At 52.5% G+C, this 22,613-nt stretch overlaps 3 protein-coding genes and 1 long non-coding RNA gene across 9 annotated transcripts; 1 reads left to right on the top strand and 3 right to left on the bottom strand.

Annotated features, from left to right (window-relative positions):
• Nucleotides 1-923: 923 nt before the first annotated feature.
• On the bottom strand, nucleotides 924-3,858 carry C16H17orf49 (chromosome 16 C17orf49 homolog). Of its 4 annotated transcripts, none has more exons than XM_032498583.1 (6): nucleotides 3,622-3,858; nucleotides 3,343-3,437; nucleotides 2,621-2,722; nucleotides 1,746-1,936; nucleotides 1,433-1,537; nucleotides 926-1,203 (listed from the first exon to the last, which is right to left on the bottom strand). In XM_032498583.1, the coding sequence occupies exons 1-6, from the start codon at nucleotides 3,640-3,642 to the stop codon at nucleotides 1,139-1,141; spliced, it is 579 nt and encodes a 192-aa protein (XP_032354474.1). In that variant the 5' UTR covers nucleotides 3,643-3,858; the 3' UTR covers nucleotides 926-1,138. The 4 variants fall into 4 exon arrangements, with proteins under 4 accessions (XP_032354477.1, XP_032354474.1, XP_032354475.1 ...); XM_032498584.1 differs by having other exon boundaries at nucleotides 926-1,199; nucleotides 3,622-3,834; XM_032498586.1 differs by lacking the exon at nucleotides 2,621-2,722 and having other exon boundaries at nucleotides 924-1,199; nucleotides 3,622-3,834.
• Nucleotides 3,859-3,975: 117 nt separating this feature from the next.
• Nucleotides 3,976-5,794, bottom strand: RNASEK (ribonuclease K). Of its 2 annotated transcripts, none has more exons than XM_014551590.2 (3): nucleotides 5,546-5,794; nucleotides 4,778-4,854; nucleotides 3,976-4,372 (listed from the first exon to the last, which is right to left on the bottom strand). In XM_014551590.2, the coding sequence occupies exons 1-3, from the start codon at nucleotides 5,777-5,779 to the stop codon at nucleotides 4,231-4,233; spliced, it is 453 nt and encodes a 150-aa protein (XP_014407076.1). In that variant the 5' UTR covers nucleotides 5,780-5,794; the 3' UTR covers nucleotides 3,976-4,230. The 2 variants fall into 2 exon arrangements, with proteins under 2 accessions (XP_014407076.1, XP_006175836.1); XM_006175774.3 differs by having other exon boundaries at nucleotides 5,542-5,756.
• Nucleotides 5,795-5,834: 40 nt separating this feature from the next.
• On the top strand, nucleotides 5,835-20,799 carry LOC106728568. 2 transcript variants are annotated; one of them, XR_004326667.1, is made up of 4 exons: nucleotides 5,835-6,176; nucleotides 8,009-8,089; nucleotides 15,383-15,508; nucleotides 16,412-20,799. It is a non-coding gene; the product is annotated as an uncharacterized LOC106728568 (long non-coding RNA). The 2 variants fall into 2 exon arrangements; XR_001364822.2 differs by lacking the exons at nucleotides 15,383-15,508; nucleotides 16,412-20,799 and adding an exon at nucleotides 13,413-13,564 and having other exon boundaries at nucleotides 5,846-6,176.
• Nucleotides 7,403-18,622, bottom strand: ALOX12 (arachidonate 12-lipoxygenase, 12S type). Its single transcript, XM_032498581.1, has 14 exons — nucleotides 18,455-18,622; nucleotides 17,620-17,821; nucleotides 16,386-16,467; nucleotides 16,159-16,281; nucleotides 15,940-16,043; nucleotides 15,522-15,682; nucleotides 14,546-14,689; nucleotides 13,514-13,723; nucleotides 11,342-11,428; nucleotides 10,973-11,142; nucleotides 10,355-10,476; nucleotides 8,315-8,415; nucleotides 8,022-8,192; nucleotides 7,403-7,899 (listed from the first exon to the last, which is right to left on the bottom strand). Exons 1-14 carry the CDS (start codon nucleotides 18,587-18,589, stop codon nucleotides 7,720-7,722), a joined length of 1,992 nt encoding a protein of 663 aa, XP_032354472.1. The 5' UTR covers nucleotides 18,590-18,622; the 3' UTR covers nucleotides 7,403-7,719.
• Nucleotides 20,800-22,613: the final 1,814 nt, after the last annotated feature.

Here is a 22,613-nt window from a genome sequence, read left to right as displayed (position 1 = left end):
CACCACCTCTGGACTGCCAACTCCCAACCCTGCTGTCCTTGGCCTTCTGTCTTTCCTTGCTTTCTCCTGGGTTCTGACCCAGGGAGGGGAGGAACAGGACACAGGAAGCCTTGGGTCCCTGCCCTTGCTGAGTCCAGAGGCAGTCTGTTGGTCCCCCATAGTCATTCCCTATTTCCTCTGCCTCTGACCCCACCCTAGGGATCCCCTGAGCAGAGTTCCTACAGGGAAGATGGCTCCAGTCTATGACACTGCGAGCTCACCCGAGGCCCCTCTCCCTCCAGTTGCCTGCTCAGCTCCCAGCTCTGGTTTCTTGTTTTCCCCAACCCTTCTTGGGGCCATGCTTGCCTTTTCAGCCTTCTCTAACTCCCTGCTCTTGGTGGTGGGGGATCTTCACAGCACTGTCCTGTGCTCCCTTCCCCTCAACCCACCCCAGTCCTGCTCCCGCCCCAGCAGCACACTGTGGTTTGTACGGCACTGTGGCCACGTCCAAACCACACTGTGGTGTTAGAGCGAGGGTGGGGGAGGCACCGCCGAGGCTTGGCCCAGGAGGCCACCCTGGAGAAGCGACACAAAAAACATCTGGGGCCTTCTCATGAGGTGAAGGGGGGCAGGGGGGTGGGAGGTGTGAACGCGCTGGCAGCTGCCCCTCTGAAATCCCCAGGGTAGTCTCAGGAATCCTGACTGCCAGAGACCCGGGAGTAAGTTCTGCCTCCAAAGAGCAAAGTGGAGTCTTTGTTGCCCACACCCAGCTCCCCTGGCTCTAGCAGCACAGAAATATTGGCACTGGGAAGAGAGTCTGCCAATATTGGCTGTGCTGCTCCAGGCGGGGTGGTGAGAGCTGCCGAGGAGGGGCTGAGCCCAGGGGGCTAAGGACAGAGGGGAGTGTCCCCTGTCCTCCATCAATGTCAGGCTGAAGGCACCAAGCTAAGAGGGAGATCTTTATTGTCTTCTGTATAAAAATGTCCATCGGACGGGGTGGGGGGGGGAGTCAAAGGGGTTGGGGGCAGATGCTCATACAGGAACAGCAAGATGGGCGATTCCCGCAGGTTTTCACCCCTCACTCATGCAGGCCCTGCTCAGAGTCCCAGGCGATCCACAGGTCCAGGGTGAACAGTGGGAGGGGTCAGAGGTGAAAGGCTCAGCAAGAGAGCAGAGGAGGATCAGCAGAGGTCAAGAGAAGGCCAGAATCCAGGGTCAGGCTGTCTGGAACAGGAAGTAAAATGGGCCGAGATGGAGCAAGCCCCAAGTATGCTTCCGAGACGACTCCCACCTCCCTGGGGCACCTAGCTCCTTACAGACCTGATCCCCTGCATGCACAGGTGGGAACACCAGGGACCTGGGAGGAGACTTCTGCTGAGCCCCTCCCATCCCAGCCCAGTCAGCATGTCCTTCCCCACCCATTCAACAGCTGTGGGAGGAGCAAGACTCCTACCCTGGTCGAAGTTGAGTTTCTTGGCTGGAGGAGTTTCTCCTAGCCCTTCGATATCCACCAGGTCACTGTTGGCGTCCGAGTCGTTCAGAGCACTGAGTGTCACATCTGGAAGGGGGGCATAAGCTAAGTTCTAGGTTCCCTGATGGTTACCCACCCCCACTTCCCAAAGCTTCAAGCTCTCCCTCCCTCCCTCCCTCCCCTCAGCCATTCACTGGGAGATGAAAACAGATCTGCCCTTTGACTCAAGCCCAATTCTCCCACTGAACCTCGGGTGGGATCTTGAACCACTAGGCAGCAACTCCACAGCCCTCACCAGCCTTCTGTTTCTTTACGGGGGGACCCCCGGCCTCAGAGGCACTGGAGCTGCTTGGTGGAGGGGCAGATGGAGGAGGCGACAAGACACCAGATGCCACCTTCTTGGGCCCTTTCTTGGGTGAATCAGCTGGAAGGGGGATGCCGGAGTCTTCATACACCTTTCGTTTCACAGTGGCCTTTATTTGAGCCCTAAACGAAAGAGAGAGCATGTGAGGAAGGGAGTCATCAGAGAGACTGAGGGCAGATGGGAGGGGAGGGGAGGGCAGGGCATTGGGCCACTCGGAAGGAATCCTGGGGAACCCCTTCAAAGGAACCCAGGTGGGGGGCCCCAACTTTTTGATAGGGCTCTTTTTCCTGAAGCTTTGCAATCACTTAGGGCAAATGGAGCCTGAGGAGTGGAGTCCCTTAACTGAGTAGGAGGACAGGCCCATCTCCCAGTTCTCTTCTGGGAGAGGGGTATGGATATGGAAGGCTACCAGGGAAGCCTGCGCGACCCACAGATAGACTGAGACCTATTAGGAGATCCTGATCAACTAGTTCAGAATTGCACTATCTGAGGAAACACCACAATAGAGTCTCAAAAGCTCTGTATAAATAACCAGGGAACTCTGATGACCAAATTCAAGGATTGGGTATCTCCGGCAAACTAAAATCAAATTCTTGTAAGTTCCCATTTACCATAGCACGTTAGTAACTTTTGACCAATTGTGACAATTCTTTTATTCTTTCAGTCCTCAAGGGGATGCTAATAGAACTAGCAACAAAGTAGGAAAGATGCTGAGCTGGAAGGGAGTTCGGAGGAAGATGGAACAATGGGTGTGGAGGAAAAAAGCTGCCCACCCGCCCTTTCTCTGCCAGCCAACCCTCCCTCACACTGTCCGTTCCTTGATGACACAGCTGATGTGATTAAGATCGTCCCCAAATCGCTTCACAGCAGCCCTCAGCATCTCTATCTCCGTCTCCGTCCACTTGGCACTGTCAGAAGGGGAGAGGGGAATAGCGAAAGTGGGAGGAGGAGGGGTGTGGAGCCAGCCCACAGGCAATGCATTCCACAGCAACCAGCCTCCTCCCCGCAATGTCTAGAGCCTCTTCCATGAGCCCATAAAGAGGCCCTCCTTAAAAAAAAAAAATCTTAAGGCCCTGTGGGAACTGTGAGGACCCCCAACCACATGATATTGCAACAACCGCCACCTTAGAAGAAAACCTCTCTCCCATCAACGCGAAACAGCTGCTGTAAACAACCCACTAAAACTAATTCAACAAGTAGGGGTCTTACAGAAACCCTAAACACAATCTGCAGCAGTCTGAAGGAATTCCACGTGATTTGGGCTAGGTGGGTAGTGATGGTGGTCTATAATGTGCCAGTTTGCAGCAGGGTAGAGCTGCGCAATGAATGAGTCCGGCTTATGAGCCTCAGTCTGTGGTTTATCTGTCATTCATTCATTCATTCAACAATCATTTATTAACACCTATTCTGTGCTGGGCCAGGCACAAAGGGAAACTAACATCTGTCCCTGCCCTAGAGAGTGTCGGTGTCTGTGATCGAGTCCCAGCGTCCGCTCTCAGCGTCCACGTCCCGGCCCGGGCTCACGTACCCCGCGGGGGAAGAGTCGGCCACGGGATGCAGCTGCATGGTCAGCTCGCCGAGCTTCGTGAAGGCGGCGCCCGCGGCGGAGAAGATCTCTCCGACCTGGGGGCGGGGCAGCATTACGGGGGGCAGGCGCACATCCCCGCGCCGTCCCGCCCGGAGCCCCTAGCCCCACCCCAGGCTGGACTCCCGCCCACCCCCGTCCGGGACGGAAAATCCGGGAGCCAACTGGGGGGCCCGCCCTCCCGTGGCCACCAGGGAGCGCTGTCCGCGAGGGAGGTCGAACCTTTGTGGACGCTGACGTCATGGCCCCGCGCTCCTCCTCACGGAGCCGCAGCCGCCGCCGCTACCACGAAGCCAAGCCGGGACCACGGAGAGCCCGGCGACCGAACGGCTCCGGCCCCCGCGCAGGAAGTCCCGCCTCTTTCCGCAGCTGATTGGCTCCAGCTCGACCTCCCGCCGCCTCACCAGCCGCAGTTACTTAGGCCGCCTCCGGGTGCGGAGAGGAGAGTGGAAGACACCGCCTCACTTCCGGCCCGGCTTTACTTCGCTTCCGTCGAGGGGTCGGGACTCCCTGTTTGGAGGCCGAGCTCCAGCCCAGGTGCCGCCCCCGCCCCCAACCCAAGCACACACACAAGGCTTAAGAGAGCAGTTTCTCTTTATTGTGGAAAAGGACAAGGCGAGGGGGCCAGAGGGACAGGGAACGGCCACAACCTCCCTCCATTGAGGACGGGTGCCAGAGGTTGGCGAACAAGGGATTCAGTCTTCCGCCAGGGAAATCCAATCCTCAGAAGGCGCCAGAATGGATGGCGGGGGGGGGGGGGGGGAACGACGACCAGGTGGGGAGAGTCTTTAAATAGAGGTGGGGGCAGGAGAGGGGAAACGTGACGGTGCTCTAGCGCACCATGTATTCCTTGCGCTGATTGAGCCGAACCTGGCAGAAAAAGAAGCCTCCGAGGAGGAGGTAAAGGCCAGCGGCGATGAAACAGTTGTAACTGACTTGCTCGTAAAGGTTGTATATGTTCTGGGGGCCATTCCTAGAGGTGAGGATTAGGCAGAGAAATGTCAGAAACATTAATAGCGGCCGATAGTTACCGAACACTGATTATGTGCTGGGTACCATTCTAAACGCTTTTGCGTGTATTGTCTTATTCAATCTTCTCCATAACTCTGAGTTCTTTTACAGCATCCACTTTGCAGAGGTGGACGGAGGCACAGAGAAGTCAAATGTAATACCTAAAGAAGCCACATCTAAAGTGGTGGGTTTAGGATGGCCTGAGATCTGACTCCCAAGACCGCTCGTAACTGTGTGCTAAGAGAGCAGCTCTTCGCACCCAGCTCCCTATCCTCCGGGCCCCAAGCGTCCAGCCTCCTGCAATTCCCCAGCCTCCTGCAATTCCCCGCCCGTCATTCTGACCACCTCACCTGGCCTCTCTACTTACTCAAAATCTTTCTCCGTGAAGGGAACATCCTCAATAAGCACAGCGGAGTGGACATTGAAAAAGATTCCGAGCATTATCTGAAAAAAGGGAAAGCGCAGGTTGTTGAACTCAGGCACCTGAACTGGTCACTGCCTAACCTCCTCCCACTTCGAATGTTGCCACAACATCTATGTTTGGGATGGCCAGAATGAGCTGGATTAGGGATGGTTGTTGCTGGATTTGGACTCCTGTCACCCAGAATAGGGCGTGAGTGTGACACAGAGACTTGGCTGGGGCAAGGGCAAGAATAGTGAGCAACCCAGGAACCCAGATTATCCTCTCTCCAGAGGCGTGATTATCACGGGACAGAGGGGAGGGGTTAGGAGGAATCGGTACTTCTTCATATTATTTCTTCCTGGTTTGGGGCGGGTAGAGTCCTGGGGAAACAAGGCCCAGCTGCCCACTTCGGGAACAAGCACTCCCTTTCCCCACTGCCCTCCATTCAGTGCAAGGATCTCTCAAGAACCCAGCTCTTCTTCCTCTTACCTTGAGGGTTTTCCAAATTTACCAGCCCAGCTCCCATACCAATCTTCAGTTTTCCCCCCTCCACTCTCCAATTCCCCATTTCTCAGTTCAGTTCTGTCTCCTTCTCCAGAGGCTAATTAACTATCCCCTCCAGCCTGCCTGCTGCTTTCCGAGGCCTGGAGTCCCCCAGCCTTCCAGCCCTCCAACACCGGGGCCCTCAGGCCCTTTCCTCTCCTGTTCTCGCTGGGCAGTCCCCTCACCAACATGATCACTCCCCAGGCGCTGAGGACGATGCCGCAGGCGGCCAGCTTGGGCCCACAGCACAGAAGCGACGCCATGAAGAAGGGAGTCGGGGATCGCCTTGATGTAGGCCGGGTAGGAAGGCGGTGAGTGGAAGCCCCAACCAGCTGTGGGGAAGCGGGCTGGACTAGGGGGCTCGCTCGGAGGACGGAGAACTGGTGGGGCGGCCGAGGGGGCGTGGCTTCTGGACCCAACCATCGTGCTGTGGGGCGCGCCAAGCAGAGAGCGCTGGGTGGCGCCGGGTCCTCTCGGGACTTCGGCGGGAAAACGCAGCGTGTCCGAAATCTTATCAGGTCCTTCGGAATCCTTATTAACCCATATGTAGCTCGGGTGCGAGTATTGCAGGAGGAAGGGCCTCCGATTTCTTGGTTCCTCCCTCTTCAGGTTTGAATAGGAGGCTCCATTGTATCACGGGACGGAGTATGGCAAGTCACGTGACGAGGAAGAAGCAGTAGCTCGGCCTCGGGAAAAGGGCTTAGCGCTTGCGGAGCTCCTGGTAACCTTGGCGATGCGCTCTTAGGAGCAGAGGATTGAAACTACCTGATTTTTCTCTCCGGTACCTTAGTCTCGGGTGGTATCCTGTGATGGGGAAATGGTAAGTGAGACATAGACATTTACACCAAGAGAGAACGCCTCCATCTTTTCTCTACTCATCCTTACCTTTTAAAATAGACATTCTGACATTGTAAAAGGAGGTAGCAGCCCCTTCCCGCGCCCAGGCGTGCTGCTGTGGCTAGGACGCTTTAAATTGCTGAGGCTTCTTGGCATTGGAAATATGTAATATTTTATTACCAAACATGGAATACTGAAGGGTTTTGGATGCCAAATCGGGAAAAATATGGGCGTTAGGAGAAGCCCAGGAAAAGCAGACTCAATGAGCAAGTTGTTAAGGTGAATGGTCCTGCCAAATGTGCTGGAGAAGGGGATGAATACACAAAAATGTCACTTTGCTTCCCTGTTGTAAACTAAGGAAGCTTTGAACAAGGCGGGGTACAAGATTTTAAAAATACGAATAGATCACACTCTCCAAAGAAAAAGTTTGTATACTTTCCTGGTGAAAGATTTGTAATAATTATTCAGGGAAATAGGGGTGTTTAAAGAACACAATTTTGCACTGAGTTTGTTGTACCCATTCTAGTGAGGACAGTGATCACAACATAATTGAGAGGGGTCATTTTGATCCTAAAACCCCAGAATCAAAGAAATGCTGTCAGTGGTTAGCATAACTTTGTGGTATTTTTCCATTTATTTTGTGACATAGTTCTTAAAAGTGTTGTGAAAGAGAACTTGGAACCTAGGAAACACGTGGAGACCCCAGGGCCCGAAAGAGAAGTAGAGTGATCTTGAGGCATGAATTTCATGTCTCTTGTTTGAGACTGTCTGGAGAAGGAAGCCATTTTGGGGTGAAGGTTTTTATTCTGCTTTAGGAGCACTACTCTCATTCAAGGACTTTTGGGGTAGGTGTGTGAATAGGAGAAATCGGGGTGGAGAAAAAGTTGCCAAAGAAGTGTCAGGAATTTTTAAGTTAGCCACCAAGCATGAAGTTAAGCTCCCAGGAAAGGAGAATTAGTTGAGAGAGTCAGTTTTTCCCAGAAATCTCCCAGAAACCCTTCCAGCATTCTCTGGATGGTTTGCAAGAAAGGTCAGTGCCTCAGGTTACTGCGGGGCACTTTTGTGCAGGTACTGCCCCTGAGGGCCAAGTCCAGCCGGCAACCTGTGCATGTCCCTCTAAGAAAGCACAGGTTTCTTTGTTTGTTTGTTTGCTTTTTAATGGTTGACTAAACCAAAAGAAGAAGGATATTTTGTGACATGGGAAGTTCGTATTTTGCTGTCCATAAATAAAGTTTTATTGGAACACAATCACATCCATTTACATACGGCCGGTGGCTGCTTCTGTGCTACAACAGGAAGGTTGAGTAGTCTCGACAGAGACTGGGTGGCCTACAGAGCCTAAAAGATTATCTGGCTCTTTACAGAAAAGTTTTGCTGCCCCTTGGGCTCATGGGGTACAGATGTAGGCGATTTAATTGGGGGAGGAAAGAGAGCCTCAGCAGCAGAGATTAGGAAACCATGAAACTCAAGATGAAACTCAGCCCTAGAGCTGATCTGTGGTCTTCCTGGTGGGGGCGCCTTAGAGCTCAGATAGTGATGCTGTTCTCCGTGAGGCTGGGCTTCAGGTATTCATAGGGCAGGTCAAGTTGCTCATTCCGGGCTGTAATCTCCCTTTCCAGGTTTGCCAAATCTGTTTGGAATTGGTTTAGTGCAGCCTTGGCTTTGGCTTCTGAGAAATATTTTTCTTTGTGATGCCCCAAAGGCACCTAAGAAGGAACAAAAGATCAGTCGGTTTCCAGTTTGAAGGCAGACGCACCTAGAGTCCAGCCCTTCGCTCTGATGTTTCCCTTCCAACTGTCATTTCCCTTTCCCCAGAGTCTTCTCTTACCATGTCTGGCTGGCGGCGACCCAGATGCCATGTGATGGCCATTTGAAGACAGGCCTTTTGGACATCAGGTAGTGAGCCCATCACTGTGGCCATTGTCACGTCTTCCTTGGTGGTGGGTGGGGGCATCCGCATTGTGCATGGGGCATTAGGGACCCAGGCATACCATTCCAGCTGGGGGAAGAAACTGCAACCCTAGGATCCTGGTACTTAGGGTCTGAACCCCCATCTCTCCCTTGGGCATCCCAAGGTCCAGACACCTGTCTTCAGGGACCTGGGCTTTTAGCTGTCCATACCTGGCCCTTGTTGATGGCCCCATGCTGAGCAGTGCATGTGAAGACACACATGGTAAGGAAATGGCAGAGTTGATTCTGGGACTGGAAGGACACAGGGAAACCTGGGTGGGAAAGGAACAGGATTTAGAGTCTATAGCCTGAGAGGAGAGAAAAAAAGACCAATGTCTGGGATGCCTGTATTTTGGAATTGGTGGGTGTTTGCTTATTTGGTCATTTATTCAAATATATTTGCATCAGACTGAGTTTCAATTCAGGCTCAAGTCATATAGCTGGGTCACCTTAGGCCAATTGCTGAACCTCCCTAAGCCTCAACTTCTTCAGCTGTGGAATGTGGAACGCCCCCTACCCTGTGCATGAGATAGTCACCTGGCATGGAACAAGGGCTCAATAATTAATAATTATTGTTATTATGGAAGAGCAGGGGACTGAAAAGTTCTCACTGATCAAAAATCCTCTGCGTCAAAAAGTGGCTGAGAAATTTGGGATGCCGCCTCCTATTTCCAGACAGGGAATTATGAATGTTTGAGTTATAACTTGAGGGATAAGAGAAGTCATGGATTTGTAGTGTCACAGCCAAGAGAGGCTTTCCACGAAGAACACGTCAGGCTACTCAGTTGACAGTGGAGGTCGGGGCTCAGAGACCCAATAATCCTGTCAGTCAAGTAGAACAAATATAATCACTCCCCTGTTATTCATTTAAAAAAAAAAATCAAAGACCAGAGAGATTAAACTCTTGTCAGGATCACATAGTTGGGGAAAGGCAGTGGCTGACCTTGAACTGGGGTGCCTGACTGCTAATCTCAGGCTTTTTTATTTTAAAAAATTTATTATTTTTTGATGGAGGTAGTGGGGATTGAACCTTACCAAACGTGAGCTTTACCACTGAGCTATATCCCCCCCCCCCTTTTTTTTGGCTTTTAAAATTTTAGCCTATTTTCTCTAAAAAGTCTACTGGGAAAATGAGGCAAAGGTGAGCTATAAGAACTGCAGGAGAGTAGAGGAGGAGGGGATGAGAGGCAGTTAGTTGAGGTTAAAGTTAACAGGCAGATGTTTATTTTCATCTTCCAAATGTAGATACTGGTTGGGGAAAAGATGGCTGGGGAGAGGAGGCAGGGTCTTCCGAGAGCATGTGGAGCTAAGGGACAGCACTGAGATGTACTGGAGAAAGTCTGGTCCTGGGAGGGTAGGGGGCAGTTTGCAGCCACTGACTCTGCAGGGAGACACCCCTCCAGAGGGCAAGTGTTGGTTAGCACTCACCACACCCCCAGAGGCTGGCCACAGTGGCTCCCCAGTAAATGTCTGTAGTTGTCCCACAGAGGCAGAGATGTTGGTGTGAAGTGTGAGGGGCAGGGACCAAAGGACGATGTACAGCAGGGACAGGCTGGCCCACGTGAGTTAGAGAGAGGAGGACAGACCTCAGAAGAGCTCAAGAAAGGCTGTTTCTTCCTCAGAGTTTAGAAGCAGGGGGCAGATGGTGGCTGGATTGGCCAAAGAAATGAGAGTCTCAAGGGGTAGGACACTGAGTTCAGGGTTGAGCCAAAGCACACAGAGCACTGAGTTTGCACCTAGAAATGACCTTGTTCTGTGGTGAGTGTGCAGGGTGCCTGGACCGTCTGTGTGATGCACAGGAGCAGAAGTGGGAGGAGCCAGGGAAGGCCATCATGGGCGTTGATGGGAATAAGCTCCCCATTTATATCCTTGGCTAGGAAACTGACAACCGTGAGGCGAGAATGTGAGCTCTGGCAGGACCCAGGCAGATCCCTGCCTGGCCGGGGTTCTGGCCCTGTTGGGCTCCACACTGTGACAGGCTGGGGGTAGGGGTGGAAATGAGGGTTGATGCCCAGGGTCTCTGAGAAGGGTGGTCCTTGGGTGTCTGTAACTGTCATGAGTCTCTGGAGGTGGGAATGGGATTCAGGTGCTTCACATGTGGAGGGAGACGGGGGTGCGGTGAAGGGTTGGCGTCCTGAACCCAGACGGACAAGGCTGAGAAGGGGCCTGGGCAGAGGGTCCGAGGAGCCCATCTCTGGGGAGTGGTCTCACCTCGGTCCTGGGCCCGGCACAGCCCCACCTCAGTGATCTCCCGACACCAGGCCTGCAGCTCAGGGTCCCCTCTCACGACATCGTCCCCGTGGTAGAAGAGCTGGACGATCCGCTCCACATACCTGCCCAGGGGAGCAGGAGGTGAGCTGGTGGAGAGAAGGCTCCGACCTCTCCACTTTGCTGTGGCCTCTGCCCAGCTGACTCTCAGTGTCTGAGCGTAGATTGTTCAAGACCTGCCTTCTGGGTCATTCCCAGCTCTTTCTACAAACTAGGTGAGAAAGGAAGGAAATGTGGGTCATCCATTTTAGGAATTCCCTGTGCGTGGGTGATAGCCATTCTTCCTGGCAAAAAACAAAACAAAACCCTGTTTTGTCCAGATCCCTCAGCCTCCCAGTCCACAGTTTCCTGACCGAGGCTTTCTGTCCCCCATCTCCTCCTTCTCGGACCTTACCCACTGACTCCTCACTCGTCCTCATCTCTCCCCAGGATGGAGTCTCTGCTCCTCCTGTCTGGACCCTCTTGTATTTAGATTCCTTTTGCCCCGTGCTGATGTCAGGCCAGAGCCCCACTCACCCTCTCCCCCAACCCCTCCATTTCTTGGCTCCCACTCTCACCCACCGGGCAGTAATGTCCCAGAGCCGTAAGGCATCGTGGGCGTAGTGAGCACCTGGGGTTCCCAGCAGCCCGCGTTCAGCCAGATCGTCGGGAGGACAGAGGGAGCAGTAGGTCAGCTGAGCCATGGCCCGGCGGAGCAAGTGCACGTGGCCCCCACCACCGGTGCTCACTGCCTGGGACAAGAGAGATGTGAGACCTTGAGGAAGAAGCCAAAGCACAGTATTTAAGGGGTTCAAGTGTGGGATTTTCACATTTAAAGCTCTGGATATAAAGGGTCAGGACTTTCACACTGGTGGGTTGGGGATCTTGAAAGTGGCAGGAGATCGCAGACAGTTGGATGGTTGGCAACCCCCTGCCCTGTCATCTCCTTACCTTATCAAATACACCTCCATCTGAGATGAGTTGGGTCCGTGCCCGGGTGTTGATTTCCATAGTGTAGCGGATATGGGGCATCAGAAACTGGGGCGGAGGAGATTATGGGGGTGGTTAATGGTGGGTCATGCTTGGGTCCTTCCTTGCAGAGCACGGTGGCCTTCTCTCCTCTCCTCCCTTGACAGGCTGGTCTCCTGCTTCTGCGATCACTTTCATTCTCTTTACTCCCCTCTGAGTCAGGCTCTGGAGCAGACTGGCCTGGGTTTCAATCTACAGTTCAGCCCTCACTCTAATGCTCGTTCAGGGTCCTGGCTCTGACTCATCTCCTGTCTAGCACCTCATCTGTCAGCAGCAGGTGATGGTAGGGTCTTTTGTCTCGGGAGGCTGTGGTGTTTATGTGAGTGATGTGTGAGGAATGTTTGGTACACACAGAAGTCCTGGAGGAAGGGTCCTTGTTATTGTTTCCCTCTGGAGTGCAGGTTTCATGCAGTGTTGGTATCTATATGAGTTGTTGCTGGACACGGGATGAGCCAGCGATACCTCTGGTGCCAGGAGGTCAGAGCTGGTCACAGTGAACTGAAGCTTTTCAGAAAGTTCATGAGAGGCGCTGAGTGTCATAGAAAGCCCAAAGTCCGCATGAGGAGAGAAGACACCTGAGGACAGACAACTCTGAATAACAGTAACAATCGCTGCAAGAACGAATGTTTTCACAGCTTTTAGCTTCTGTCACACTGTTGTGTCATTTTATACTTTAGCCACAGTGGAGCTCCTGTTGTCCCCACTTAGAGGGGAGGACACTGAGCTCACATCTGGTATGTACAGAGGTCAGGATTCAGGATTCAGAGCTGGGCAGTCTGAGTCCCGAGCCTGCACACATCACCTCCAGGACATGTGCCGGCTGGGCTCTCCCCGTGTACCGGTAACAGCTCAGCTGTTTGCCGTGCTGTTGCCATGGCAGTGGAGATGGGGCTTGGAGGGGACTGAAGGGGGAATTTAAGTGTGAATAGAGGCTGAGCCTGGTCAAGATGAGCGGAAGATGGTGGTGCGTGGCCCCCTAGAGATCAGTGAAATCCCAGATTCTGTCAGTTCCATTGGTCTCCATCTTTTCTGTGTCACCCAGGACTCCAGGAGGCCACAGCTACTACTGGCCAGGCTTGGAGGGTTGGGCAGAAGCCCCACTGAAACACAGTTTTGTCGTTCTCCTGACCAGGTGCTCACTGGCATCTCTTGCCAACATTTCCGACTCCACGTACCTAAAATGGAGCACCTCATCTTGGCTTCCCAACTGGCTGCTTCTCTTGGCTTTACTGTTTCTGATCATTGTTCTGGTTCCTCAACTTGTATCACTTTTGTCCCTCCTTTGCTTTGTTCCCTGTATCTAAAGTGTCATCAAGATTTTAAGGACAGTTTGAAGCAAGCACAGGCTTTATGTGACTGCCTTCTGCCTGGCAACAGATGCTGAACTCAGTCTTTCCCAAGCCCACAGGCTTTCCAGGTCACTCCAGCACACCCACCCCTGGGCTCCTAGGAGCAGCTTAGACCTCTGACCTTTCTGTCTCCGTTCTGGCACGCAGGCATGCCGCAGCTGCTGTTACCCCCTCTGCACCAGCCCTTTGATTTTTGTCCTTTTCATTCCTGTTGCCACCTCGCCAATGCATGTCTTTCTCCATCTCTGGGGCAGGTTTAAACGGCCAGCTGGGCTCCCGTCCTTGCCTTTTGATCTGTTGCTACTTAGCAGACTCAGCTGGGGTGGAATTTGCTCCATCAACGCCCTAGTGTTTATAGGTGGTCTCTTGTGATTTCAGTCTAGTTCCAGATGCTCTCTGGGCGGTTCTAATGGACACCACTTGTCTTTCTGGCTAATAAATCTCCTAAGGCAGGAACAAAGCTTTTGTTTTCCTAGTAATCTTCTGGCTAGGCCCATTGCTAGATCGTCAGATCTCTGAGGATTTCAGAGGGCCATATTAATAATATGTTCTGAAGAAACATTAAGTGACTCGACCTAATTAAAATCTGAGTCTCAACATATTGACTCTGTCTTCCTTCTCTTCTCCCCTCTTTCTCTCACAAGGTGATGTAAATTTTTTTTGATGCTGCAGTATCATTTGCCACTGGGCGGTTTCCTTTCTCTGGGGTCTGACTCAAGTGGGATGTGGAGGGTGGAGGTTGTACCTTGAAGACAGGGTGCAGTCCCGGGAGGCACCTCATGGTGGCCACAGCGATGACCTCGGCCAGCAGATGAGTGTTCAGCAGATGATATTGGAGCTGATGCAGCTGGAAATCTGAATTTCGGACCCAGGACTTTGCCAGGAGCCAGGCAAGTGGAGGATCTGAGGGCAGGAAGATTGGTGGGGTCGGGGAGCTGGGGCTGGGAGGCTGGAGCTGGGAAGGAGAAATGAAGCCGTCATGGAATTCCTGCTTTATGTGTGACGTTATGGTCAGCATTCTTGGGGAAACAGATGAGTATGTTGATTGCCATCAAAGAAGTTATAATCTTGTAGGAGGAATGAGGACTTTCCACCCTGTCTCTCCCTAGCTGTGGCACCGTGCGAGCGCCACGGTGGTCAGGTTGAATCAGGGAGAGTCAGAAGCAGGGCGTCCAGTGAGGAGATCCTGCCAGTGGTTTGGGAGAAACATGATGAGGGTTGAATTATGGTGGGAGGATGGAAGGGGAAGTGGGCTGTGTGAGATCATTGACCGTACTTTTTACCTAACTGTTGAGAACAGAAGAAGAAAAGGTAGATGGGTAGTTAGTGTCAGAGGTGACTGGGAGATTAAATCATGATGCTCAGTGTGTCCCCAAGCCAGCAGCATCAGCATCGCTTGGGAATTTGTTAGAAATGCAAATTCTCAGTCCCCACTGCTGACCTACTGAATCAGAAAGTGTGTGGGGTGGGGGAGGTGGGGAGGACACCCAGCAACCTGTGTTTTAACAAGCCCTCTAGATGATTCTGAGGCACAGTAATGTCTGAGAACCACTGGGTATATGAGGAGAACTCCAGAAGGCCTTTATGACTCTTGAACAAGTCCTTCCAGTTGGATGAGTCAAGGAGAAACTAGGCCGCAAACAGAGTGACATGAGGACAGGTCTCACTGCGTAAGGATGGAATTCAGGAGCCCAGAACCAAGGGGCTGTGTCCTTGGGAACAGAGGTTGCGGTGGTCAGAGAGCAGGGTTGGGAGGGGGATGCTCAGGGCGCCTCACCTGGATGACCATGGGAAGCAGTTTCCCATGGGGGTCCATCTTCAGCATGACGAGGGGGGCAGCCAGGTACTGCTTCTCTCCTTGGATCACATTGGCTGGAATTCCATCCAGGAGGATGAAATCCGCCTCAAACAGGGAACCGTTCTGGGGAAAGGAGGAATGTATCCATCGTTAGAGTTCAAAGTCCACCACTAGAGGGCCAGGGCAAAGGGGGAAGACATTTAAAGACATTTGTCTTGCTTCTTGCTATCATCTTGTGTCAGTAGCAGAGTCCTGTCAGGAGCAGAGCAGCTGGCCCAGTTCCTCTCGTTTTAGATAAGTGAAGAAACCACCTAGTGAGGGCTGTGTAGTAGGAGATCTGGTTTTAGAACCAGGACTGCTCAGTCCGGTTTGCAAGCTGACCCCTTGTCAAGATGGCCAGGCCCCTTACCCCCATCCCTCAATGATCTGCTTGCTGGATTTGACTGTCATCAGTTCAGCCAGCACTCTTTGACTCCCTATCCAAACCTCACCTCCTCTGCCAAGTGATCCACAGAGGTTCCCCTGCCTACCACCACCATGGAGTCCAGCACACACGCACACAGACAAAACTCACATCCCGCCCTGCTCATCTCTTCCAAACCCAGGTAACCTCCCCAGTTCTCTCTACCTGATGGTGCATTCTTTATCTTTCTTCCTGCCTGTGAACACTGGTGTCTGGAGCACCGATATCAGCCAGGGAAAGTCATCGTCCCTGCTAACATCTCTGGCCCCATCTGTGCCCTGGGAATCCATCCTGGTTCCCCTCCACGCTGGGTGCTCCTTATAGTTTTCCCTTACATGCCTTATTATCTCTAGATTTTTCCAGCACTGGACTCTGGACCAAGAGGCAGTGGGTTCCCACAACCTCCCGACCCTGACTCAGCCTTGGTCCCTCCCCTTCACAACTGCTGGCCACACTGCCAAGGAGAGAACAAGGCAAAGGTGGGAAGGGTACCTGGAGTTCTCTCTCCAGCTGGGCCCGTAGCTCCTCCATCCCCGAGGGCAGCACTAGCCGAGGGGGCAGAGCGGTGGAGCGTCTCAACAGCATGGGGTTGGCGCCATTGAGGAACTGGTAGCCAAAAAATTCATCCTCCTGCCAGTGCTGGCGAACCTTCTCTGTGGGGTCGGGGTGGAGTGGAGAAGGAGGACAGTACACAGTTGGGATATCCCCCTCCTCCAGGCCCTACCCCAGCGATCCAGCATATGACCAGCCCGTATCCAGCCCCTGCCTTTTCATCTTGGGGCCTCTGAGAAATGACCAAGCATAATAATGTTCTCATCTGGGAAGTAGTTATGCGGGACTGTGAAGTGTGATGGTCGGGTCATCAAAAGGGGCCATCAGGGGGTTCTAGAGACCTGGGGGGACCACTGACCAGCCAGGGTACTCTTCTGGCCCCAGAAGATGTGATCAAAATCCTCCAGGCGGTTCCAGGAGCTCAGGAGGGTGTACACACGTTTGAGGAACATCTCCAGGGCCCTAGGACAGGTGTGGTGGCATGAACCCATTTGCTGATCCATCAGCCCCTCCCCACTTATCACCATTTTGGGGTCTCCCAGCCTTCCTTCCACTCTGAGCTCCAGGCTCTTCTCACCCCGCCTTTTGTGTCCATTCAAAGTCCAGCCTCTTCTCCTCCTGGAATCTCATGTTTGGAGGTAGATCATCCTCACAGCCCGCAGCTATTGTCAGTGGTAAGCCTTCCTTCCAGGTGGCCCAGCTAGGAGACAGGGACAAGGCTTCAGGGAGGGTGTCCAGGTCAGTGATGGGGGCGGGGTCAGGGAATGGGGGTACAACCAAGGGGCCCTGTAGGTGGGTGGTCACCAGTATATCTGATGTCTTTCTTTCAGTTCCTTCTCTCGATGTTTCTGGAACACGTCCAATGCATTGTCTCCTGCCAGGCGGGCTGGGGAGACATGAAGATGATTGGCCACAGTTTGTGTGGTCCTGTGCCCCGCCACCTATCCTAATCTTCCTTTCCATAGTCATAGTCCGTGTGTTCAGTCATGCTCTGTTGCTTTTATCCCTGGCCTTGCCTCACTCCATCAGTTCCCCAGACACATTTATCTTATCTTTGCCAACTTTGCACTCCTGGTTGTGCTAATTTCAGACCTCATCTCTTGCCTTGAGACAACAGTCTCATGTTTGACACCCTTTCTTGTCATTTAACTGTCTTTCCCTTCCTGATCTTATTTCATCAATATCTATGATTGGAAAAATCACCTTAATTAAGGTGATAACATCTTAATCACTCATATGCCTACACCTCTTTTCTACAGTATATTGCTTTGGTTAATTTCATGTGTCCTGAACCTCACCTGCCGCACCTTGGCCATCCTCAAAAAGCTTTGAGGAGCTATGTTTGCTTTCTGTTTCTGACTTCATTGTTCCAAGACTCACCAGCAAAGTCTATATTATCAACTTGTTTCTGCTCTTATCTGTACTTATACTTACCTGCCTCAAAGTGATAGATTTCATGTTTCCAGTCATCACTGCCCTTGCCTCAGTTGCCTCCATAATCATCTCTCGTTTCCCCAACAAATTCTGAATTTGCTGTCATTCATCCCCGCCTCCTGTCAGCGTGCTCCCTGTCCCTGACGGTTGTCTTCCATGTTTTCCCAACCAAACCAGCCCTCCAAATCATATTATTTATTGTTTCCCTTAGCTGTGTCCTCGCAGGGGTCCTCCCCAGCCCCTATTCCATATGCTAATCTTAACCTGTCCTGCCCTAACTTCTTCCCAGTCCCATCCAGATCTCCTTCTCACTTTTACTTGGACTTCTCTGTTTTCCATCACTGCTTCAACGCCCATTCTGTGTCTTCACCTTCTTGGAAGGTGGGAGCTACACAGCACTTATGTCCCTATCCAGCCCCACTCGCAGCTTTTCTTAGTCTATGTGTAAATTTGGTGTTTTATAACTTTCCCCCATTTCCTGTCTTCTTCGCACTTAACCTGCTGAACACCCACTTTTTTCAAGCCCCCCTGACCTTTCCTCAGTCCTCCCCCCCACCTTCGTCAGCAGTTCCCCAGGCTCCGCACCGCCCACCACTGCCCCCACCGGTGCCCTCGGGCAGGCACAGGACGCCCTCGCCCTGCACCCAGCTGTAGCACGGGAAGGCGGCCTCCTCGCCGGCTCCAGGGCCCTGCACCGTGATGCGGTCGCAGAACCACGCGTCGTCCACCAGGGAGTGGTGTTTGCGCAGCTTCACGAACTGCAGCGGCCCCAAGTCGTCGGGAACGTCGTGCTCAAACTCCTCCTCCTGTGGGGCCAGAACCCGGAGACTTTAGTGGGAGGGTCCTGGGAGAGGCCGTTTTGCGGAGAGTGAGGGTTGGGGGTCTGAGGTGGGGTGGGGACAGAAGAGGGGGGACCTTGGTGGCCTCCGTTGACAATGCCTCCAAAGACCTCGTTCCCTCCTCTGGACACCTGCGCGGTGGATTTCAGACGCCCCATGGCACCAGGAGGACAAGGGAAGGCGGCGTGTGGCCCGCATTGTCTTGAATTGATGCCTGAGCACCATCACCTCCATCCGTTCTTTAACTGAGCCATTCCCGTCTGCGCTCTCCCAGGAGCTTCCCATTTGACACTGATGCTATATTGATACTGGCCTGGGGTCATTTAGAGAGTCAGTTGGAGGCTGTGAGGACCAGGGTAACTGGGAAGGGAGAAGGGGGTGGCGTTCAGCCCGTCTTTGGCTCCCGACCCTCCCTCTCCTCTCCTCGCCCCTCCTTGCCCAGGCGCAGGCATCCCAACACCTGGAAGTCCCAGCCAGTGCGGTCCAGCTATCATTTAGCTCCTGGATCCCGCGCCTCACCGGTCTCTCGCCTCTGGGCTGCCCTCCCGCCGCGAGCCCCAGCTCGGGCCGGGGTGGGGGCCTCCGCTCCCGCCTGCTGACCTGGCCCCGCACCGGCCGCAGGTCCAGCTCCAGCTTCGTCTCCCCGTGCGCCCCGACCAGCCACAGCCGCACACGGTTGTGCGACCCGGCGAAGAGCGAGGCCCCGGTGGCTACGCGGATGCAGTAGCGGCCCATGGCGGCCCTGGCGGCTTAGACGAGGGGAGCCGGGACGTGCGCACTTCTTGGGGCCGTGGGCGGGTGTCGAGACGCCTTGGGGCCCGGGCCTTTAAAGATGGGTCCGCGTCCCCGCCCTTCTCACGACTTGCTGGCGCTCTCAGTCCCCGCCCCAGACTAGCCCGAACCTGTGAGCGGCAGAGCCGGCTGTGGGGAAGGGCCGCGCCTCCGGATCCGAGCGGAGCTGCGGGGAGATAAAGGGGCCCCAGCCTCGGTGAGGCCGAGAGGATGGAATTGCCTGGGTTTCTCTGGACCTCCGAGGGGGCCTCGGGGTTGGAGGGAGCAAGGCTGAGGACTTCCCGGGGTCCCCAGGCCTTTCGGAGAGCTAGGCGGAAGAGGAGGTGGGTCGGTCTTCCAATGGAGGGGAAAGTCTCTGCTTTTCTTGGCTGGGCCCCAGGGAGCACGTAGTGTCCTGCTGCTAGACCCGGTATGGCCAGTAGGTTTTCAGTTCCTGCTTTCGACCTCATTTGAGCCCAGTTTTTTAGTAAATGACCTGGGGTCCCCCAGGCTTCCTAGAACCTGGAAAAGTAACAGTTCAAAGACTTGCACCCCAGACCTCAACCTGCTTTCCAACATGGCCAGGTTAAGACCCCAGGCACGCCAGATGCAGGGGGAGGCCCCGCTGAGGCAGGGAAGTGAAAACCTCCTTTTGTCCAACGTTCATAGTGGGTGCAGAGAATGTTAGGATGCAGCTATCAGGGTACAGTATGGAGTAACTTAGGGACACAGCATCCATGGACAGTTCCCCTGGACTTTGTTCCCTTCCAGGTGAACACAACCTCTTCCCCTTCCATATGTTCCAGGTTAATTTTTTATTTTTTAAAAGTTTAATTTTTTAAAATTGAAGTATAGTCAGTTTACAGTGTGTCAACTTCTGCAGTACAGCATAAATGTTTCAGTCATACTGTATACATATATATATTCGTTTTCATATTCTTTTTCATTGTAGTTTAATACAAGATATTAATATAGTTCCCTGTTGTATACAGAAGAAATCAGGTTCATTTTTATTCTGGCCTTACTGACCCTGGTACCTGCTTCCCCCACCTGAAGCTTTTTTCAGTTTTCTTCTAAGACATTAGATGCAAAGTTTTTATTAGTCAAGAAGTTCTACCTCTTTCATCTTCTTTCTAGTCTTTATCCTGCTCCCCCCAGCTATTTCCTGGTCCTTTGTGGCACTCAGGGCAGGAAACCAGGGAGCTACGGAGGGGCCAGTGCTGGTTAGGGACTTTGTAAACATCAGAAGATGTTCAGGCCTCATGCTCTGCCACCCACACAGGAACCAGGTGCAGCCTCTTGCAGGTCCCTATCTAGGTCTTCTTGGCCAAATCATTATAAGCTTTTGGCTCCCAGTGGATGTGTTTGGTGGCCAGGGCTAGGTCAGGGCAAGGTAAATCTGCTTTCTTGAGCCAGACCCTCAAAAATGACTTGATGTGTGGTTACTCGGGCGGGGGAGGGCATAAGAGGGATTCCAGTCCTGCCTTCTAGCCTCCAAACTTCCGGAAGTGTCTCATCCTTACAGTGTGCTTTCTTCTTATCTTCTGGGCCCACTGCTGCCTACATCCTCTGTGCTCAGGGCTGGTGTCTGTCACATGCTGGACCCTAGTTTCCTCCAGTTCGGGGGGGTCCCCTTATCCTGTAATACTTAGACTATCTCATGTCCCCATCTTACATAGTAGCTGAATCTGGTTTTCCATACATACCCTTCAAGGGTCACTTTGGCCTAGAAAAGACAGTTTACTTCACACCTATTTCCAGAACCCGTCTAGACTTCAGCCTGCTTCTCTGCTGTTTCGTGACAACTTTTCTGCCCATTCTAGCATCCCTCGAGGTCACGCAGCAGAGGCGGGGCGAGGCGGGGAACGAATGACTAAGAGCTATAATCCAAGCGACTACATAGGCTAAAGGGGTTAATGTTGAAAATATTTAGAACAATGCCTGACACTAGTCTCTGTATGCACCTGCTGCCATTATTCTATTTACAGACTGGAAACAATTTCCAATTGAATGTCAGCATCATTCCTTCTGGAAATTCCTCCGCCGTTCCCCACCCCATACTGTTTCTCCATGTCCCTCCACAGACCCCAGCCTCCCACTTAGGGATCTTGCTCCTCAAGACCCTTCCAGTTTTTTTTTTTTTCTTTTTTCAGCACATGCATTATGCTGAGGAACAGAATTTAAAACAAAATTGCCCAACCCAGAAAAACCCCTAAAACCCCTCCACAAAGGTGGCAGAGGAAAGAAAACAGTTGTATAATTGAATAAGCATTCCCAGAATGTGATATGCGTCACAGGCCATCCGCTAAGAGACTGTAAAGATAAAGTAATCGCACCCTTTTATAAAGCAGCACAGCCAAGCAGATACAGCTGTTACACGTATGTCCTCAAGATGAACAGTAAACTAGTCCTCAGAGTAAGAGGCTTGACCGCACCGTTTGTCACACACAGTTTATCCTAACTTTACCTGGTAACTGGTGAGCCTCTGGGTTACTAGTAGGCTTAATCATAGGACTAAGTTCTTATATCTTTATGATAGGAGGTAGTTTTGCAACTTGGTGGAAGGAGCCCACCGCAGTTAAGGTCCTACCCTCCCACCGAAACTGGGAGATGGGGGTGCTACTCCCTGAAATTTACATTTGAAAGAGATGGCTCTTGGCGGGGGGCCTTGGGAGCGACATTCCTGGGTCAAAAACCAGCAAGAGGCTGGTTTAGCTTCTGAGAAGATTTCCACACATTTCAAAGAGGCACAGGAAGAACTTGTAGCTACAAGTTTTCTAAAGTTAATGCTCCAAATAAATAAATAAATAAATAAAAATAAAGCTAATGTGCTAAGAAAAGGAGGAAAGAGGAAGAAGTTTATTATTTTCAGCAGGGAGAATGAAGCTGCTTATTTGTCTTCACAATTACCATTTTGTTGTGTACCTATGCCCCGGGAAGGACCAGGGCCTTGGCCTTGCCGGGCCCTTCATGGTGGGAAGGCCCAGGTGTGCACATCAGAGCCAGACTCTCTTCTTCCAGACTCCCGGGGCCCTGTTCTGCAACCCACATTCCCATGAACTCTCTCTGCAGAACAACTTGGTCAAAGCTTCTCTCACCAAGGGGTGTGGGGAAGGGGGATGGACCTTGCCTTTCAAGCCAAAAAGTCTTGCTAAAGTGTTCTCCTAATCACAAGGATAATTTCATCCTCTTCCTTTCCTCTGTGCCAGGGTGGCTCAAACTGCAGTCGGTTAGAGGATAACTCAGTTGTCCCCTCTGCATGAATCTTTGGAACCCATATTTGGCACAGGGCTATAGACATTTGTATTTGTTCCTTGAGGGCAAATTAAACAGTACAAACACGACATTATAAACTGTGTAGCTTTGAACCAAACATAGGATCTGATTTCAGGGCCGATGCTGTAGCACATGTTTTCCATTGAGTCATTTGAGGTCCCACCTGCCCCTGTTTGCACGAAGCCCAGCACTTCCCTCTCTGAGTGGTGTTACTTGCTTCTGTTCTTGTTCAGTGGTCGAATGCGGGAACATTGTTCCTGCACATTCTATGGGTTATTTTCTGGTGCTGCAGGGACCACTGCACAGGCCACGACAGTGACGCACACTTGGGCTTCCCAACTCCTGTTCACACAGGCTTGGGCAAGGGCCCCAAGCATGATTGGTGCCAGGGGCCTGGGTCAGGCCCATGTCCAGCCTCAGCTGCTTAAACCTTTAGGCATTGGTGTTGAACCTGGTCCTTTAACCAGAGAACTTTGCTCACAGAGGGTTCCCTTTTGGTTCTTTCCTGCTGATGGGTCTCTGTTGGAACTGATACAGGGAAAAATGTGAGGCAAGAGGATGGCCGTGTCCCAGGTCTTGGATGAGCCCCTGGGATGTGCGTCACCAAGTGTGGGTCCTTAGCTTCTCACAGGAAAGAATTCAAGAGTGAGCCACAGTTGAGTAAGGCTAAATTTATTTAGAGAGATACATACTCCATAGACAGAGTGTGGGC

The sequence above is a fragment of the Camelus ferus genome, chromosome 16 (genome assembly GCF_009834535.1).
Source record: "Camelus ferus isolate YT-003-E chromosome 16, BCGSAC_Cfer_1.0, whole genome shotgun sequence".
NCBI lineage: Eukaryota > Metazoa > Chordata > Mammalia > Artiodactyla > Camelidae > Camelus > Camelus ferus.
The sequence above is the reverse complement of the archived record's forward strand: the minus strand, read 5'-3'. Positions and strand labels throughout refer to the sequence as shown.

Excerpts from the sequence above, each read along its gene's own strand:
- C16H17orf49 (XM_032498583.1), bottom strand. The coding sequence starts at position 3,642 with ATGACGTCAGCGTCCACAAAG. Across the intron at positions 2,723-3,342 it reads GCCGACTCTTCCCCCGCGGG|TGCCAAGTGGACGGAGACGG; the intron begins GTACGTGAGCCC and ends CCCTTCTGACAG. Across the intron at positions 1,204-1,432 it reads GAAACTCAACTTCGACCAGG|ACAGCCTGACCCTGGATTCT; the intron begins GTAGGAGTCTTG and ends TTCCTGTTCCAG.
- RNASEK (XM_014551590.2), bottom strand. The coding sequence starts at position 5,779 with ATGGTTGGGTCCAGAAGCCACGCCCCCTCGGCCGCCCCACCAGTTCTC. Across the intron at positions 4,855-5,545 it reads AGCGCCTGGGGAGTGATCAT|ATAATGCTCGGAATCTTTTT; the intron begins GTTGGTGAGGGG and ends CCCTTTTTTCAG. Across the intron at positions 4,373-4,777 it reads TTCACGGAGAAAGATTTTGA|GAATGGCCCCCAGAACATAT; the intron begins GTAAGTAGAGAG and ends CCTCACCTCTAG.
- ALOX12 (XM_032498581.1), bottom strand. The coding sequence starts at position 18,589 with ATGGGCCGCTACTGCATCCGCGTAGCCACCGGGGCCTCGCTCTTCGCC. Across the intron at positions 16,282-16,385 it reads GAAAGACATCAGATATACTG|CTGGGCCACCTGGAAGGAAG; the intron begins GTGACCACCCAC and ends CCTGTCTCCTAG. Across the intron at positions 14,690-15,521 it reads AGCTGGAGAGAGAACTCCAG|AACGGTTCCCTGTTTGAGGC; the intron begins GTACCCTTCCCA and ends TCCTTTCCCCAG.